Below are 18,234 nucleotides of genomic sequence, written 5' to 3'. Positions count from 1 at the left end.
CAGGTTGGAAAGCTCCTAGAAATACAGGAATGGATTCTGGGGAGTGTAAAGACCTCAGTAGGATACTAAGAGCCCCATGGCGCAGAGTGGTAAAGCTGCAGTACTACAGTTGGAGCCCTCTGCTCACAACTTGAGTTCGATCCCAGTGGAAGCTGGTTCAGGTAGCCGGCTCGAGGTTGACTCAGCCTTCCATCCTTCTGAGGTTGGTAAAATGAGTACCCAGCTTGCTGGGGGGGAAGTGTAGATGACTGGGGAAGGCAATGGCAAACCACCCCGTAAAAAGTCTGCCATGAAAACATGAAAGCAACATCATCCCAGAGTCAAAAACGACTGGTGCTTGCACAGGGGACTACCTTTACCTTTTTAGGATACAATGTCATAGAGCAGGGGTGGCCAACGGTAGCTCTCCAGATGTTTTTTGCCTACAACTCCCATCAGCCCCAGCCAGCATGGCCAATGGCTGGGGTTGATGGGAGTTGTAGGCAAAAACATCTGAAGAGCTACCGTTGGCCACCCCTGCCATAGAGTCCACCCTCCAAAAATGCCATTTTCTCTAGGGGACAAGGTTTCTGTAGTTTGGAGATGAGTTGTAATACCGGGGGATCCTGAGGTTCCACCTGAGGCTGGCTTCCCTAGGAGAAGACCTCTAGAGTAGCAGAGAGTGATAGAAAGTGGCCCTTTCTTTGTGGAGGTACAAAGGAAAAGGCATCTCTCTACAAGGAAAGGAACTAGAGATTTTTTTTTAAAAAACCAAAGCTAGAAGCTCAGAGAACCTGATAATATATTGTTATAACAGTATATCAGTATAATAGTATTCCGTCTCCAGTTTTGAAAATAATAAAACTACTGGGGGAACCTGCTGTGTGGAAACTCTGCTGCCGCCCTGTGTTAGCAGCCGCAACAACAACAACAACAACAGGGGAACTATACAATCCTGTCACTGAGCAGAAAGCACTGTGCTGCCAATGTGAGAGTGTGTGGGGCTGGTGCAATGACTGGGAGGTTCCATAGCTTTGGGGGAGGACAAGTATGGCTGTGCTGCCGTTGTTAAGGACCAGCCGATGAACAGTGCTATGGTTATGGGGGTGGCACTACAGAATTGTTTACCCCTCTGTGGAGTTGAATATTTCCAGGTCTGTATGGGCTCAAGTCAAGTACAAAACTGAATGTCTGGTGGAAATTTTTGTAAAGAATGGCTGTGAAGGAAGGTCTGAGAACATTCTGGGCAGCAAGGGACGGCATCTTAGAAGCCAGGCTGGGACAGGCCAAGGTTTTCCCATGTGTCCCACTGTAGAAACTGCTGTTTATAGCCCACGTAGCTCAGGGCAGATCACAGCAAGAGAACAGAGTCAGTGACTCATCACAATAAAATTTCAATTAAATATACAATAATTATATAAATATACAGGTAATAAGACAAAACAAGTAGCAACAATTGCATAAAGACCTCTGTAGGCCACATAGATGGATGCTTCAACAGAATGGGAACCACATCTTTCTATAGCCCAGTTGTATGTGTTCTTTTATAGATGTATTATTTTCAGTGTTTTGTTTCGGGGTGGGGAAGCACAAAATGCTAGCAGCTCCTTAATCTGTTCTCCTTATTCCACCTTGTCCTTTGCAGGAGAAGGCCCCATCCTGTATTGTGTCCAACCAGAATGCCTCCCTCGTGGAATGTGAGCTTGGGAACCCCATGAAACGTGGAGCACAGGTGATACGCTGCACAACTTCAACCCCCCCCCCCCTTAACACAGATCATGTTTTCACACGCAGACAGACACACAAGAGGATTTACTTTCTCTCCATTTCCCTCTCAGGTTCGGTTCTATCTGGTTATGGGTACCTCTGGCATTACCTTAGAGACCACAGATCTGGAAGTGCAACTAGAGCTTAGCACGTGAGTACTGTCTGCCTCCCTTCCCAAGAACAGAGCTTGTTTATGTCAAGACCCCGTCACCTATGCAAGTTCAGGATGAGTTGCTACCCTCTGCGAGATGATCTGGCTAGTCCTAGAGCCATCATACAATTGGGGTTTAGCAAAATATCTATAGTTCCTTCATTTAGATATCTTTGGCCATCTGCAGGAGATTCTGGAGAGCCATCACATCATGGTTTGGTTGGTTGGCTGTAGAGAGGTCAGGCAGATTAGAGAGGCAAGATGGCAGATGATAGTCATCAAGCACTGCCACAGCTTATTCCCACTGACTATCTGTCTCTCTCTTACAGGATCTCAGAGCAGCCTGGACTTGCCCCTGTGGTAGCACGAGCCCTTGTGGTTATGGAGCTTCCTCTCTCTATCAGTGGGTAAGGGCTTTCTCAGAACAGTGTTCAGGTTTACTTTCTGGGCTAAAGTATAGACATTGATTACTGCACTGTAAAGAAAGATTCTTCCTTAAGACACAGTAAGAACCAGAGGAGGATTTAGGAAATATATATAAGGAACCATCTGAAATCCAATAAGTGCTCATTGATCTTTCTTGGGGGGGCGAAATCCATGTGGGTTTTCAGTTCTGATGTAGCATTTTCCTTATGTTATTTGTCTCTGAGCATCATTCAGAAGCATTCCCATGGCAAAAGCATTTTTGGTGTAATGCTTTGCAAGAGTCCCCTGGGCATCCTCGTCATTTGCCTGCCCTCGTCACTGTGTACCTCTGAGGGGTAGATTCTTGGACCACATCTGCATTAGCCAAGTGCAAAGGAGAGAATACACTGGATGCCTGCTGATTAGCAGGTGCCTCAGGTGATGTGCACTGCAGAGGAGGTCAGACCTGGTGCCAAAATCTGCATATTGTGCAGATCTCCATTGATATGGGTTACCTACTTGCAGCATTTTTATTTGATTTTATTTATATCCTGCCTCAAGTTCAGGGCGGCTCACAATATAAAAATCCACAATAGTAAAATATACAAGCTATAAAATAATACATTCGATACAATTATACATTCAGAATTAAAATCAGCATTACATGTCATTTGGTGCTAAGATCTAGGTATTATTCCATTTTCCAGTGTGACGGCATTCCATCTGCACTGTAGGCACCATGTTAGTTAAAGGCCAGCTTGAAGAGGATGGTTTTGCAGGCCCTGCGGAATTGGCCAAGGTCCCACAAGGCCTGTACTTCTGGTAGCTGGTTCCACCAGTGGGGGGGCGGCGATCGAAAAGGCCCTTTCCCTGGTGACTTTCAGTTTGGCCTCCTTCGGCCTGGGGATTACCAGTAAGTTTTGAGAGCCAGATCAAAGTACCCTCTGGGGAATATATGGGGAGAGACGGTCCCTAAGGTAGACAGGTCCTCGACCATATAGGGATTTATAGGTAATAACCAGCACCTTGTAATGAATCCGGTACACTATTGGCAGCCAGTGCAGTTCCCGCAGTTCTGCACTAGCTGTAGTTTCTGGGTTCGGCACAGGGGCAGCCCCATGTAGAGGGCATTACAGTAGTCCAGCCTCGAGGTGACCATTGCGTGGATCACTGTTGCCAGGTCGTCGCGATCCAGGAAGGGGACCAACTGCCTCACCCGCCTAAGATGAAAGAAAGCGGATTTAGCAGTGGCTGCTATCTGGGCCTCCATTGTCAGGGCAGGCTCCAGTAGTACCCCCAAGCTCTTGACCTTGTGCGCCACTTTCAGTGGCTCACTGTCAAGCGCTGATAGGGGAATTTCCATTCCCGGACTTTCCCGACTCAGGCAAAGGACCTCTGTCTTTGCTGGATTCAACTTCAACCTACTCAGTCTGAGCCACCGCACCACAGCCTGCAGCGCCAGATCTAGATTTTTTGGGACACAGTCAGGCCGGCCGTCCATCAATAGATAGAGCTGGGTGTCATCAGCATATTGGTGACAGCCCAACCCATACCTCCAGGCAATCTGGACAAGGGGGCGCATGTAGATGTTGAACAACATCAGGGAGAGAACTGCCCTCGCATAGACAGTTCCTGGTTTTAGAGAAATTATGCCTCTTTCCCCTTGCTCCAATACTTAGTCTGCTGGTGTAGCCACAGCCTCATCCACTAGAAAAAAATACTGAAATCTCTGAATTTCTAGAATTCCTTTTAGTAAGTCAAAAGATTATACTACCAGGCAGAATTTTGCTTTGAGCAGTATGATGGTAGTCATGTAGACAGCAAGACCTCATTTCACTCATTTATGATGTGGTTTTAGCATAACCTTCCTTCCAATGAGTCCTGGGCTGGGTATGTAGTTTCGTTCATTCTCCCTTGTAGCCTCCCGACAATCCAAAGAAGGTGAGTTAGACCGAGAGATCAATTTTGCACTCACCTTACACTGCTCTCATGTTCGTCTTCTCAGCATAGCTTTCTACCAATTTCCCACTATCTGCCCTGGGGCTGCAGCAAGAATTAGCGTTTTCGCGCAGCAAACAGAAACTGCTAAAAACCAGTTTCTGTTTGCTGTGCGAAAATGCCAATCCTTGCTGCAGCCCCAGGGCAGATAGTGGGAAATTGGAAGGAAGCCGTGCTGAGAAGACAAATGTGAGAGCGGGGTAAGGTGAGTGCGAAATCGGTCATTATGACAGGTCTGAGGACATGGACTGAGATTTCTTGGCTGGGTCACTCTCAGCCTAACCTACCTCACAGGGTGGTTGGTGTGGAGATGAATGTGAGGGTGGGAAGAATGATGTTGGGTCCGCTGTGGGGTATGAGGATCTAAATAAATAGGAACTTCTCAGAGTGTCAGCTAGTCAGGACTATCAGCACTCTCAGGAGGCAGAACCTAAGTCATCCATGTAACTACCACCTTTGTGACAACTGAAATCAGAGTCTGCTATTCTAAATCAAGAAACATATGCAAGCGTGTTCTATTAGCATACTTTAGTCATGCCCCAGGAGTTTGAGTTACCTTGATACAGAATTTGGTGTTTCTGTGCATGGCCCTAAACATCCATGCCCATTCTAGATATTAATGGATTTGTTCTCCCTTACTCCATGGTGAAAAGCATGGTGAAATAGTTAAGAGTATCAAACCAAGATCTGGAAGATGCAGGTTCAAATCCCCACTCTTCCATAGAATCACAGAATTGGAAGTACCTCCAGAGTTCAAGAGGGGTTTAGATAAAAATATGGAGCAGAGGTCCATCTGTGGCTATTAGCCACAGTGTGTGTGTGTATATATAATTTTTTGGGGCCACTGTGTGACACAGTGTTGGACTGGATGGGCCATTGGCCTGATCTAACATGGCTTCTCTTATGTTCTTAGTAATCTAGTCCAACCCTCTACACAATGCAGGAAATTCACAAATACCTCTCCCCACACACACCCAGTGACCCCTGCTCCATGCCCAGAAGATAGCAGGATCCCTGATCAAACTGGCCTGGACAAAAATTGCCTCCTAACCCCAAAGTGGCAATCAGAATTTCCCTGCGCATATAAGAAAGGACCAGGAGAACTGAGCACAGATGGATTCCCTTGGCGAGAACTAAGTCTGTTGGGTTTCCTTGGGCCAGTCACAAACACTCAGCCTAACCTACATGACAGAGTTGTTGTGAAGATAACATGGAAAAGAGAAGAATGATGTAAGCCACATTGGGTCCTCATTGGGAGAACAGTGGTGGGGTAGAAATGAAATAAACAGTAAAATGAATTAAACCAGTTCACTGGTCCCAGAGACTTGGGTCCACATGGCCATCAGGTACATAATGGAAGAAACAGGTTTATTTGTACTCAGGTGGCCTTGGGGGCCTATGCATGTGGTGCAGTCATTTGCAGACTGGCAGCTGTACATCTAATGTGATTTTACACATTCGTGTCCAACCCATCCTTATCCCTGCAGCATTGCTGAGCCTCAGCAGCTCTTCTTCAGTGGGCAGGTGCGGGGGGAGAGCGCCATGAAGCGAGAGAGTGAGGTGGGCAGCCCGGTGCGCTACAAAGTGACGGTGAGTGATGGGGCTGAGTCCTGAGCCCTTCCAGGTGTCCCCTGCCGCTATCAGCAAGTTATAATTTATTTTAATTTAATTTTTCAATTTATACCCTGCCCTATCCCACAAGTGGCTCAGAGTGACTTACAGCATTGAAACAACATTAAAATGAACCACATCAAAATTAAACAACATCATAACTACAGATATGTCAAGTCAGATCATAGCTAGAGGGGGAGAAGGTTTAGAGCTAGGAGTTGATTTGAACACTGCAGCTGTGGTGGGGGTGATGGGGTGTGTGCAGGATTGATAGGAGTTAGGAAATGGTGGGCTAAGGTAGTTAAGAGCATAAGAAGAGCCTGGCTGCGTCAGACCAGTAGCCTATCTGGTCCAGCATCTTCTGTTACGCAGTGGCCACATAGTTGCCCTGATGGACCAACACACAAGCAGGGCATAGATGTCCTTCTGATCACTACACCCTAGCACAAGATTTCAATGGTTTACTGTTTCTGAGTTCTTGGGTTACAGCTAAGTCTTTGCTATACATCACTAATTTATCTTTGATCCCTTGGCATATATTATGGAATATATGGATGCTCCTGTCCCAGTAGGGTTTTTTTTTTTAAATGATTGCATAAAGTAGATAATGTACTTCTTAATCATCCTACAGTGTGAATAGCAGGGTTGCCACGTCCCTCCTGGCCACTGGCAGGGGAAGGGGGTTAAGGTTGACAGATCCAGATTGGGAAACTCCTGGAGAGTTGGGGGTGGAGTCTGAGGAGGACAGGGATCTCCGTCAGGTACAATGCAATGGAATCCACCCTCCAAACCATCCATTTTCTCCTTGGGAATTGATCTCTGTAGTCTGGAGATGAGCGTTAATTGCAGGCAGGGCCAGCTCAACCACTAGGCAAACTAGGCATTTGCCTAGGGTGCCAGGAGGGGAGGTGCCAAATTGGGCTCTCCCACTCCCTGCACCCATGACAAATGCCTAGTTTGCCTTCCCCCCACACACTGCCTCTTCCCTCCCCCCTTCCTTTCTGTGGCACCACGTGCCGCTGCCCCACCCCTCTCTGGCATCTTCAGAGGAGCACTGCTAGAATCGCCCCTACCCTTTTAGACATGGCCTGGGCATTTCCGTGCTCTCTCTTGAGAGAAAGCTCGACGAGGCTTTGCTTCCCCCTCACTTCCAGAACCACTTCCAGGCGGCAGCAGCCCTGCTCCTGGGATGTGTGCACGTGCACCTAGGGCCCCCAGGGGCAGGGGGTGGCAGACAGTGAGTCTGCCTGGGGCACCAAGTGCCCTTGGGCCGTCCCTGTTTGCAGAAGTTCCCCAGGTCCCACTTGGAGGCTGACATCCACAGTGAATACCAAGCTTTAAAAAAAAAAAGAATGCATTTTTTAAATCCTTCCAGTGTGGGGGAAAGCATGTCTATAAAGCCAAAGAGTGGTACATTTGTATGTGGAATAAAACCCTTATAGTGAGTAGTAGAAATTGCTTCCCTTTGCGTTGGTTGGCACTTTTATCCCTGTTTGGCTTGCATTTAACTTCACACTCTTCGTCCTGCATCAGGTCTCCAACAGAGGCCAGTCATTGAACACACTGGGCTCAGCCTTCCTCAATGTCCTGTGGCCACATGAGATCGCCAATGGAAAGTGGCTTCTCTACCCACTCTGGATGGAGCTAGAAATGTCGACTCAGCCACAGAGGCATACAGCTTGCACCCCAGTTCCAAACACGCTACACCTGGCTCTGGTAAGAAGCTTAAAAATTGACATATGGAGGGAAGGCATTGCATAGTGGTGAGAGTACTGGATCTTCTCGTCTCACCTTTTCTGAGCAGATACCGCTGTGACCGTGGCACCCTCTGCAACATGTGCTAAAGCAGCCCTCCTAAGGGGACTGCCTGTCTGACTCCTTTTAGGGACATCCAAAACATAATCATTTATTTTCCCAAATATTTCAGCCAGCACTGGCATCCTACAATTGGGACGTTTATCAGCAAAAGACAATTTTTTTTAACCTCCAATATGCCTGCAATTCTTGGACTTTGCATTGTGCATTGTTTCCCCCTACTAAAGGTTAAACCTGGGTTTTATTGTGTATGGTCCCTTATACAAAAGCACAGCCGTCACTATTGTTCATTGTTCCCCTTTCAAAAACATAGATCTGAATTCTTTAATGCATATCCTGCTCCCTGTGCAGGAACAAAGGCATGGCTTTATTCCATGTTATTTCTCATTCAAAAACTCAACACTGATTTCAATCATTGTGGCACATGATTGCAGAGCTGCTGCTTTTTTTAATGGAGCCTGTTACTTACCTGAGACAAGCTTGCTGTCATGTGATTTATTTGTTTATTTGCCTCCACAGCAGTAAATCACAACTATCTGCTGCGATCTCTAATCCTGCCCTCTTCTCTTTAGGAGCCTCCTCACCACCAGGGCAGGAAGAAGCGAGAGGCCGGCCAGGCAGCCACTGCTAGTCAGACGCTGACTTATTGGGAGAGGCGAAAAAATGTCACCTTGGTGAGTGAGGCCAGGCACAGGGATGTTTGTTGGGGCTGTGTGTTTTCCATAAAATTGCTGTGCAAGGGTGAGATCTTGTCGCAGAATACGACATTCTGCAATTCCTAGTATGGTAATAACGGCATTGTAAGGGGCGAACTAACATGTTCCCTAAAATGATAGAGCTACAATTATACACATGCAGCCGCTTTCCCTCTGGGGGGTGGGACGACAGCTGGGAACTTTATTGGAATGGAAAATGATCAGCAATGAAAGAGTTTATCTCCTCTTCTCTTCCACACATACCCCATTTCCCTGCACTGTCTTTTGTGGGTAAAGTGCCCTCAAGTTGCAGCCGACTTATGGCGACCCCAGCAAGGGGCTTTCAAGGCAAGTGGGAAAAAGCAGGGATGGTTTGCCATTGCCTGCCTCTACAGAGTCTTCCTTGGTGGTCTCCTTTCCAAGTACCAGCCCTGCTTAGGTTCCGAGATTGGTCTATATATACCATGCTGCCTTCCCTCCCCTTCCACTGTTGCTCTACTCAAAAGTTCAATCTGCCCAAAGTTGTCTTTTTTCATTAAAAAGGGGGAGGCATCACATGCATTTGTGTGTAGAGTGGTATCCCCTAAGTTTCACAGTTAGGGAAATTTTAAAAGAATCTGGCTCCCGTGCATTTACCTGAGAGTTCAGCCTCTCTCTTGTTCTATGGGCCAGATGGGACCAGCTGAATACTGAGTCTCAGCAGGCAAAAAAAGACACTAGCTTGCCTTGCACAAAGTTCTATTTTATTGATCCTTAAGCAGAATAACAGAAAGGCTCAGAGCATAGAACTTAAAACACAGTGAATACTGGATAACCTAAGTTAAGAAAGCAATATCTCTTGACTGCCGGCCAATAGTCTGGGGCAATGGAACATCGATAATATTTATAGCTTTTTGCAAGATCAAAAGACATACATCAAATATCCCATGGGAATGTCACGAGTGCACCAATAGCCAGACCCTTCGCCTTGATGGCACCATAAAACCATAAACTTTGCTCACCAATAGATTATCAGTCAGGTCGAAGCCTCTGGCCAGAGCAAGAGAGATATAAATACAGTGATCTCTAGATATTTAACCTTGAGGCTGATACATTTGGTTCAAAGAATGTAAACTATGTGTGGAACAGAGTTCACAGCCAGCCACCGCTTTGCTGCTGGAAAGCAGGCACTGGACAGACTGCAATGCCTTATTCATCAACGGGCAAGTCTCCCTTAAACTAAATTCTGCCACACACAGCCTGTCCAGTCACTACATTCGACAAGCTCACTGAAAATGTCAATACAGTGTGTGATTGCAATAAAAAAGGCCAACGCCATGTTGGGAATTATTAGGAAGGGAATTGAAAACAAATCAGCCAGTATCATAATGCCCCTGTATAAATAGATGGTGAGGTCTCATTTGGAATACTGTGTGCAATTCTGGTCACCGCGCCTCAAAAAGGATATTATAGCATTGGAAAAAGTCCAGAGAAGGGCAACTAGAATGATTAAAGGTTTGGAACACTTTCCCTATGAAGAAATGTTAAAACGCTTGGGGCTCTTTAGCTTGGAGAAACGTCGACTGCGGGTTGACATGATAGAGGTTTACAAGATTATGCATGGGATAGAGAAAGTAGAGAAAGAAGTCCTTTTCTCCCTTTTTCACAATACAAGAACTCATGGGCATTCAATGAAATTGCTGAGCAGTAGGGTTAGAACGGATAAAAGGACGTGGTGGCGGCTACAAGCATAGCCCGCTTCAAGAGGGGTTTGGATAAAAATATGGAGTGGAGGTCCACCAGTGGCTATTAGCCACAGCATATTATTGGAACTGTCTGGGGCAGTGATGCTCTGTATTCTTGGTGCTTGGTGGGGGGGGGGGGGCGGCGGCAAAGTGGAAGCGCTTCTAGCCCCACTTGTGAACCTCCTTTTTTTTGCCACTGTGTGACACAGAGTATTGGACTGGATGGGCCATTGGCCTGATCCAACATGGCTTCTCTTATGTTCTTATGTTCTTAAGCTTCTCATTGTGAATACAGCTTATGCACAGGGAAAACGTGTGGTCATGGTATGGTGCTATGTCTCCTCACACCATTGTGTGTCGCAGAGGGGGATAAAATATTTTCTCATCTTACTGTGTTCTAAGAACTTGGAGCAGACTCTGTGTTCATCTTGTCATTACCCCTCTGAAACAATGAAGGCTGGAAACTTTTTTTTTCTTAAATGGACGCCAGGGCTCTCAAGAATCTGAGGAACACTGTGCTAGAATCCAGACTCTTGTCATTTACAGAGCATGACTGTTTAGGCAGTAATATGCATGAAAGCACTGCAGACAGCAACTCAGCTGGTACTGTATTTTCCAACAGCAACAAAACCCCTCTGCCTTAATTTTTTTTCTATACAATGGTTAATGTTGGGGCTAAAAAAACCTTGGCTGCTTGGAACCAGGGTCCTTTCCTATGCCAAGCAATCTACATACTTTCCCCCCTCCTGCTTCAGGACTGTGATTTGGGCACTGCTCACTGTCAGCACTTCCAGTGTCCTCTCTACAGCTTTGACCGCTCAGCTGTGCTCACCATCTGGGGCCGCCTCTGGAACAGTACCTTTTTGGAAGTGAGTCTCATTTTCCTTGCTTGGGGACAGCATGTTAGGCATATTAAAATGTCAAGAGTAGGGCACTGCCACTCTTACGTAGGGGACTCACCCCAGCAGATCTATATTTGGTTCAGGATACATAACAGCCAGAATGGTGTAATGGTAAGAGTGTTGGACTAGGATCTGGGAGACCCTCCACATGCAGCTGCTAGGTGGCTTTGGGTCAGTCACAGTTCTCCTGGAGCTGTTCTCTCAAGACCAGTTCTCTCAAGAGTTCTCTCAGCCCCAACCACCTCACAGGGTGTCTGTTGTAGGGAGAGGAAGGGAAGGAGACTGTAAGCCACTCTGAGACTCCCAAGTGAAGGGCAGGGTATAAATCCAATCTCTTCACAACTGTGGTGGTATGCAGTCCTTGAACAAAGTTTCTTAAAATGCCTTCGAGAAGTGGCACAGTGACGTATGCAAGATAATCAAGTATTAGCTAACGCTTGACTGTCATTCCTGAGGGACATCCCAGTGATCTCTGGCTGTGCTGATCAGGGCTGGCTTATCCATTAGGCACAGAGCCTAGGGCCCATGATAATTTTAGGGGCCCATGAAAATGTTTTAATTTCTTTTAAAACCAGAAGAAGAAAAATAAGTTTTAGGATCAAAGAGCATTGTTAAAAAAAAATTTCTCACATCAGAATAAAATAAAATTTTAGGGTCAACAAAAATCTATTAAATTTTGCTTAGGACTGAAAAAAATGTTGAAGTGTTTAAAGTTATATCAAAAATAATTTTCATATTGCTATTATTGTGGTGGGAGGGGCCCTGGAAGGCCAAAGTGCAGAGGGCCCACAAAAGTCATTATGCAGCCCTGGTTCCAATCTCTGCTCTCTCTTGCCCTCAGGAATACTCAACAGTGACGTCAGTGGATGTGATTGTGCGGGCCAGCATCACAGTGAAATCCACTATCCGCAACCTGTTTCTGAAGGATTCCACAACACAGGTGCCAGAGGACTCCCAGTATAGTTCCTTTGTCTGCTTTCCCCTTCCTTACACAATGCAAAATATTGTTCAGGAAGAGTTCTCAGGGTGTACCCTTTGACCCCAACCTCTGCCCTGCACACAGTTGCTAATTCAGGGGAAAGCAGAATCATAAGCTGCAGTGCAACCCCCATTTCTCCCTGTCTCAGCAAAATATCAGGGCTTTGGAAAGAGGCAGAAAGTGAAGAAGGGTCTGCAGTCAGCCAGGAAGGAGGCCTACAGAAGACTTCTGTTCAGACCAACCACACAAAAAATTTGTACCTTCTTAATGAAATATATTTGGTGTACAGAAAAACAGGGAATGGGGGGACATCTGGAGATGGGTTGTGGGCCACTCCTTATCCTGAACTGGTGTGTTATGCATCCATCCCTATCTGTCCACCTGGATGCACCTTTTGTACAAACACCATTTTGTAGTTCAGCAAATCTCAGTTATAGTCTGTTCCATTGAGGTTGACAATGGACAACTTGTACATTTGGACTCATCACAGAGTGGGATCAGTTCATCCAGTGATTGCTCTTATTTCTCACTACATTTGGGTTGGCTTCTCACACTCGCTACTACATTCTTTTCCCCAGATCCCAGTGACTGTCTACTTGGACCCTAGTGTGGCCGTGGCACGTGGAGTGCCATGGTGGATCATCCTCATTGCTATTCTCGCTGGGATCCTTGTGCTGGGCCTCTTGGTTTCCATCCTGTGGAAGGTATGCTGGCCTGGAGGAAGCGGCAGCGGTGGGTGGGAGGATTTCACAGGACTCAGTTTAGAGCTGAGCTTCCTTCCTTCAGCCTTTAGATTCTGTCATTGCCTTGACAATGGAGTTTACCAGAATAATCCCAATTTGTTTAGGCATGTCAAAACATGCCCACAGGCAGCAACATCAGGAATAAATGCTTTGCAAATGGCATCTCCTGGCTCTAGGAGATGACTTCTCTTGCAACAGGAACCCAGTCCCAAGGGGCCATTTCCCATAGCGGTGGGAGTCAGACACATGAAGCTGCCCATGAGCCAGCCCATCAGTCCAAAAAGCTCTGTATTGTCTACTCAGACTGGCAGTGAGTCTCCAGGGTCTCAGGAAAAGGTCTTTTACATCATCTACTACCTCATCCTCTTTAACTGCAGAGGCTGGGGATTGAACATGGGATCTTCTGCATGCCAAGCAGATGAGCCATGGCTCCTCTCCACATATTGTCCAAACAACTGCACCATACCAGCTGAGAGACACTTGTCTGTGGGCGAGAGCTTGAAGTGTCTGCCCTGTGGCGTGTGGTAGGATACTAGAGTCCTGCTTGAGTGCCATTGGGTACAGATGAATCTTAGGAATGCCATCGCCTTCAAGTCAGCTACTCCCCCTTTCTGCTCTAAACTTTAGACCCCATTTTTGGGGAATCGTCACCAGTCTGATTATTCCCTTCATACTTCTCCCCACTCCCAGTGTGGCTTCTTCAAGAGGACCAGCCAGGAATCCAAGTACTCCACAAACTATTACCGGGCCCGACTAGCCATACAGCCCTCTGATGCTGACAGGCAGGCCATGGAGGCCTAGCGGTAATGCCTGGCCTCACCCACCTGACTGACCCTCTGCTTGTATGTGTGCAGCAATGAGAACACACATGGAAAAGGGGAATAGCAAAAAATGGACGGCTATCCCTATGAGATCACTAAGAATACTAGTGCATGTGCAAGCAAACAGTGCTACCTGTGCACTGCCAAGTGCATATAGGAGTGTGTGTGCAGGTCTCTGCAGATTACAGCACAGTATAACAGGAGAAACTGCAGTGCTCATGTGCATGTGTGTGGTGAGGATACTGATTGTAGTGATGCATGATCATGGAATGATCGCTGGATATTCAAGGGGTTTTGGAAATGGGCACCAGAAAACTGAAGCATCAAGATAACTCTTGGAAATGACAACATGGCAGAGTGCAACAGAACATAATTCTGCAACTGTTTGGGAAGTCAAATACGTGCATGCAAAATAACATGCATTAAAAACACTAGAGTGTGCTGCTACAAGGATTCTGGATAGAAGGCTGTTGTGTGAGAGAACATGAGTGTGTGTAAAGGGATTCAATCAATGATACATAAGTGAATCTCCAGTAGTTCTGGTTCATGGGATCAGGTAGCTCTCCTGTTACTTCTGGTTCCCTCATCATTCAGAAGTGCAGGTGTTTCAGACTATATCAGTCCCTCTGCCCCATAGCTAGTTGGGCCAGAATGAAATGTATGCAGGCCCAGAGCTATAGTGGGGCCCCAGGATCCTCACCCCACTACTTCAGCATCAAGGCCAGGATCCCAGCCCCACTACTTACCAGCCCTCATTTCCAATTCTTGCCGTCACCACCAGCAGCCTCTCTTGCCAGCCACTGTTTTGAAGCACCCAGCCACACCACCTCCTACCTCCCCTCTGTGATTTCCAGGATAGCAGAGCTGGTTGCTTTGGTGCAGAGCAGGAGAGGCAGATGCTGGACCATGGCAGGTAAGGGGAGAGAGGAACAGAAGCAAATGGGGTGGAGGGGTGAGAGTCTCACACACCAGCAGGTTTCTTGCAGGGCCCCACTGGTGAGAATGGTTAAGGGCAGCAAGGAACCAAGCTTGCAAAGAAGGTTCCAAGGGAAGAGAGGGGGAAGCTGGACTGCTGCTTTGGGGCGGGGGGGAGGTGGAATTTGGGTGCCTCTGAACAAGCCAGCCAGCCCCACCCCCACCCCCCGAGCCTGGTTGAGGGTGACTTGCAAGGGGCAGCACATGAGTTCACCTGCTCATGTGTGTGCAGGCCTAATGCGTGTCTTTCTCAGTGTCAGGGTGCCCAGGGGACTTTCCTGTGGAGGAAGGAGGGGAAAGGGGGCCACTTTTGGCTTCTCAGTAAGGGGGGGAGTTCTTCCTGTGACCCCTACAGACCACTGTGGTGGTGCCAACAAAACAAAAAATCCTGGCTCCAAGCCCCATTAAATGAAAAATCCTGGCTACAGTCCTGAATGTGTGGCCCATGTGGCTGGCTTTCTACGTTTATTGAAGGAGCATCTTTGATGGGACAGGCAACTGTTTTTGCCCAGAGAACTTTGTACTACTGATTGTATTTTAGAGCATTTGATTATGAGGATAAGCTATTACATGGGTGTGAGTTGAGTGTGTGACTGAATACAAGTATGTGAGACACTATGCATACAGATGTATACAGGAAGAGAGTGTGAAGATGCATGCAAGAGTATAGGGGTGCCTGGATAGATGAATCTTCGTGAATGGTAGTGAGGGCATGTCAGAATGCATGGTTATGTGTGGTGTGTTCCAGAAGCATGATTCATGTTGAGCTGATGAATGTGGGTTGGGAGCCAAAACAGGAATCTTATCACTTCTAAGATGGTGAATGTAGCCCATGGTCTGTTGGCCAAACACAAGACATCCTGCCTTCCAGCAGCTTCACATGATGGCCTGTTGACTATATTCATTGTCTTAACAAAATAGGAGTCAATTGCACCTTTAAGACCAACTTAGTTTTATTCAGAACGTAAGCTTTCATGTGCATGCACACTTCTTCAGACAAGGAATGAGGTACAGTAAACAGAGCCACATATAGCTGTTGGGGTTTGGAATGCCAAGTGGTACAAAGTTAAAATCTTTCTTTAGAAATACCGTCATTTTGACCCAGGTTTATCAGCAATAGAATAATTAACAGGCATTCTCACATTCTGACATGTTACTGTTTTATGACTTCCCACGTTAATGCAACCCAGATCAAAGGTTTTTTGAATTTGTTAATTTTACTATTCTGCTATTGGATTTTAACTTTGTACCACTTGGCATTCCAAACTCCACCAGCTATATGTGGCTCTGTTTACTGTACCTCATTCCTTGTCTGAAGAAGTGTGCATACCACGAAATCTTACGTTCTGAATAAAACTAAGTTGGTCTTAAAGGAGCAACCGACTCCTATTTTGTTCTACAACATCAGACCAACATGGCTGCCTACTTGGATCTATTGACTTAACAGTCAGGGTTTCTTCCCTTCTATCTAGCTGGGCTTTTTCAAGCGTACCCGCTATGAAGAAGCCAAGGTACCACAGTATCATGCAGTCAAGATCCCCCGGCAGGAGCGCCAGCTTTTCCGTGAGGAGAAGACAGGCACCATCACCAAGAAGGACTGGATTACCAATTGGAATGGGGACGCTGGCGGCCATGTTCCTGCCTCAGCCTAGATGCGGCCACATTTCAACCTCCTGTGGCAAGCCACTGACTTGTGGGAAGTGGCCACCAAGGGACATATCTGGTGGCACTGGCCTGCGATTCTCTCTGGAAGATCTATGAACACTAGACTGACCCTTCCTGAGGGGATTGCCAGCAGACAATTCAGGGAGATGTGTGCTTTAGCACCTACAATGAACAGATTCTACAAGGCCAAAGATTCTTAGGGTTTATCCTGGTACTCTTTTTTTCCTTGTAAAGCTGGATAGAACCTGACATGAGAAACTGATCAGGTGCCAAAAGGTACCTCTGCTTTGCTTGGGTCACCCGCTTTCCCAGTTCCCCTGAAGAATCATCTGATGAGAATAAATCAGTGCACTCTGCTGTTGAGTGCTGGAACTGTACATCATCACCTCTTCACTGTGAATGTGAAATTTATTTGCTCTGAGAGCCAATTTTATTGGGGGAGCGGGGGCGGGGGGGAGGGGACAGAACTTAGATTCTTTGGGTTTGTTACAGAGTTTCCAAGTCTGCAAGCTTTTTGTAATTTATATAGTCTCTCTAATTATACTTAAGGCCTGAACTTGATGGCCAGGGTGGCTCTAAAATGACATGCTTTACTACTAGATGTTTTTACTACTGTTACCAAAGGGGTACCACTGTAAGATCCTCTCAGTTGCTCTCCTGGGGATTGCTAACTTCTCCAAAACCAAACGAGACAGTCACATCCCTAACTCTGCAACAAACATGCATGGGTCGATACAGCCTAGGAAGGCAATTTCGTTCACCATTGCAGTGCAGCAACTAGCAGTGGAAGGACATGTGTCTCTGAGAAACAGGCTTGAAAAACGCAACAGGATACTTTCCCACGCTTTCTAACACCTCCTTGGTAACCACATGGCAGTGGCAGCCTTGGCTACATTGGCACACACAGAGACAAATACATATCTTGGGTAACCTTAGACACCTGCCTTTCTGGCCACAGTTCTTCAGAACATTTAAAAAATAGACTGATTTAATACTCCTGGTGTTTCTCAGTTCCTTTGGGTGTTCCTGCCTCCTTTGATGCATGTATCCACATGGTGATGTGCAGTTATATACACACAGTTGCAGTCTTTTCCCTCCTTCATGGCATACAAAGCAAGTGCAACAAGTGCTCTGCTCTAGAATGTACGTATTTCAGCTTCAGGAAGAACAGGGGCCCGTGCTTCCTGCTTCTCTTCATGCCGTAATCCAACTCCAGGTTTTTCTTCTTTTCAAAGTGTTGAGGCTGGGCTGGGCTATTGCTGTTGACCTTCCAGAACCTCTATCCTATACAGATTGTAACCCCAGGGGTTCAAATATATGGCCCATGGGCCAGAACTGGCCCGTCCAGGGCTCTTATCCAGCCAGCAAGCAACTGGTCATTATATTTATTACCATATGACAGAGGCTGCACATTATGTCCCAGTGCTAATGAGCAGGCCTCGGATTCAGTGGGAGCTCACAGGAGCACAGCTCCTGAACCTTTCTGAGAGTTCCACCTTCTTGTTCATTGAATAGTAGGTGCAGCTGCATAACAATCCCTGGATGAGCTCTACCACCTATTTTTCTACAAAACGACCCCTGCTAATGAGAAACGGGGCGGTAGGAGTGGGAGGCATCAGGCAGATACTCTGATGAAATATTGTAAGGGTGCTAAACTTTAAGGCATATTTGTATTTTGAGTAAAATATAATATTGTTAATTGGAGACAAATCAAGATGGGTAGCTGTGTTAGTCTGTCTGTAGCAGTAGAAAAGAACAAGAATCCAGCAGCACTTTAAAGACTAGCAAAATTTGTGGCAGCATATGAGCTTTTGTGACACACTGCTTACTTTTTCAGATATCTGAAGAAGTGAGCAGTGACTCACAAAAGCTCATACCCTGCCACAAATTTCATTAGTCTTTAAGGTGCTACTGGACTCTTGCTCTTTTCTATTGTTAACTGGGTTTGCCTGTATAAAAATCATATCTCCTGTACTTGGCATTACATTTTATGGCACACAAGGC

At 46.5% G+C, this 18,234-nt stretch overlaps 1 protein-coding gene across 4 annotated transcripts in view; it reads left to right on the top strand.

The window, feature by feature from the left end:
* ITGA7 (integrin subunit alpha 7) overlaps window positions 1-16,607 on the top strand; it is a 79,824-nt gene extending 63,217 nt beyond the window's left edge. For 2 of the 4 annotated variants that reach the window (XM_060253449.1, XM_060253452.1), the window contains 10 exons: window positions 1,625-1,711; window positions 1,818-1,897; window positions 2,227-2,304; window positions 5,788-5,890; window positions 7,445-7,627; window positions 8,299-8,400; window positions 10,901-11,014; window positions 11,889-11,987; window positions 12,605-12,730; window positions 16,038-16,607. In XM_060253449.1, the coding sequence (XP_060109432.1) occupies window positions 1,625-1,711; window positions 1,818-1,897; window positions 2,227-2,304; window positions 5,788-5,890; window positions 7,445-7,627; window positions 8,299-8,400; window positions 10,901-11,014; window positions 11,889-11,987; window positions 12,605-12,730; window positions 16,038-16,217 (1,152 nt within the window). In that variant the 3' untranslated portion in view covers window positions 16,218-16,607. Of the gene's footprint in view, window positions 1-1,624; window positions 1,712-1,817; window positions 1,898-2,226; window positions 2,305-5,787; window positions 5,891-7,444; window positions 7,628-8,298; window positions 8,401-10,900; window positions 11,015-11,888; window positions 11,988-12,604; window positions 12,731-13,459; window positions 13,612-16,037 lie in introns of all 4 variants that reach the window. The other 2 variants (XM_060253450.1, XM_060253451.1) reach the window with 2 other exon arrangements.
* Window positions 16,608-18,234: the final 1,627 nt, after the last annotated feature.

This window comes from Heteronotia binoei, chromosome 13 (assembly GCF_032191835.1).
Source record: "Heteronotia binoei isolate CCM8104 ecotype False Entrance Well chromosome 13, APGP_CSIRO_Hbin_v1, whole genome shotgun sequence".
Classification (NCBI taxonomy): Eukaryota; Metazoa; Chordata; class Lepidosauria; order Squamata; family Gekkonidae; genus Heteronotia; species Heteronotia binoei.
The sequence above is the reverse complement of the archived record's forward strand: the minus strand, read 5'-3'. Positions and strand labels throughout refer to the sequence as shown.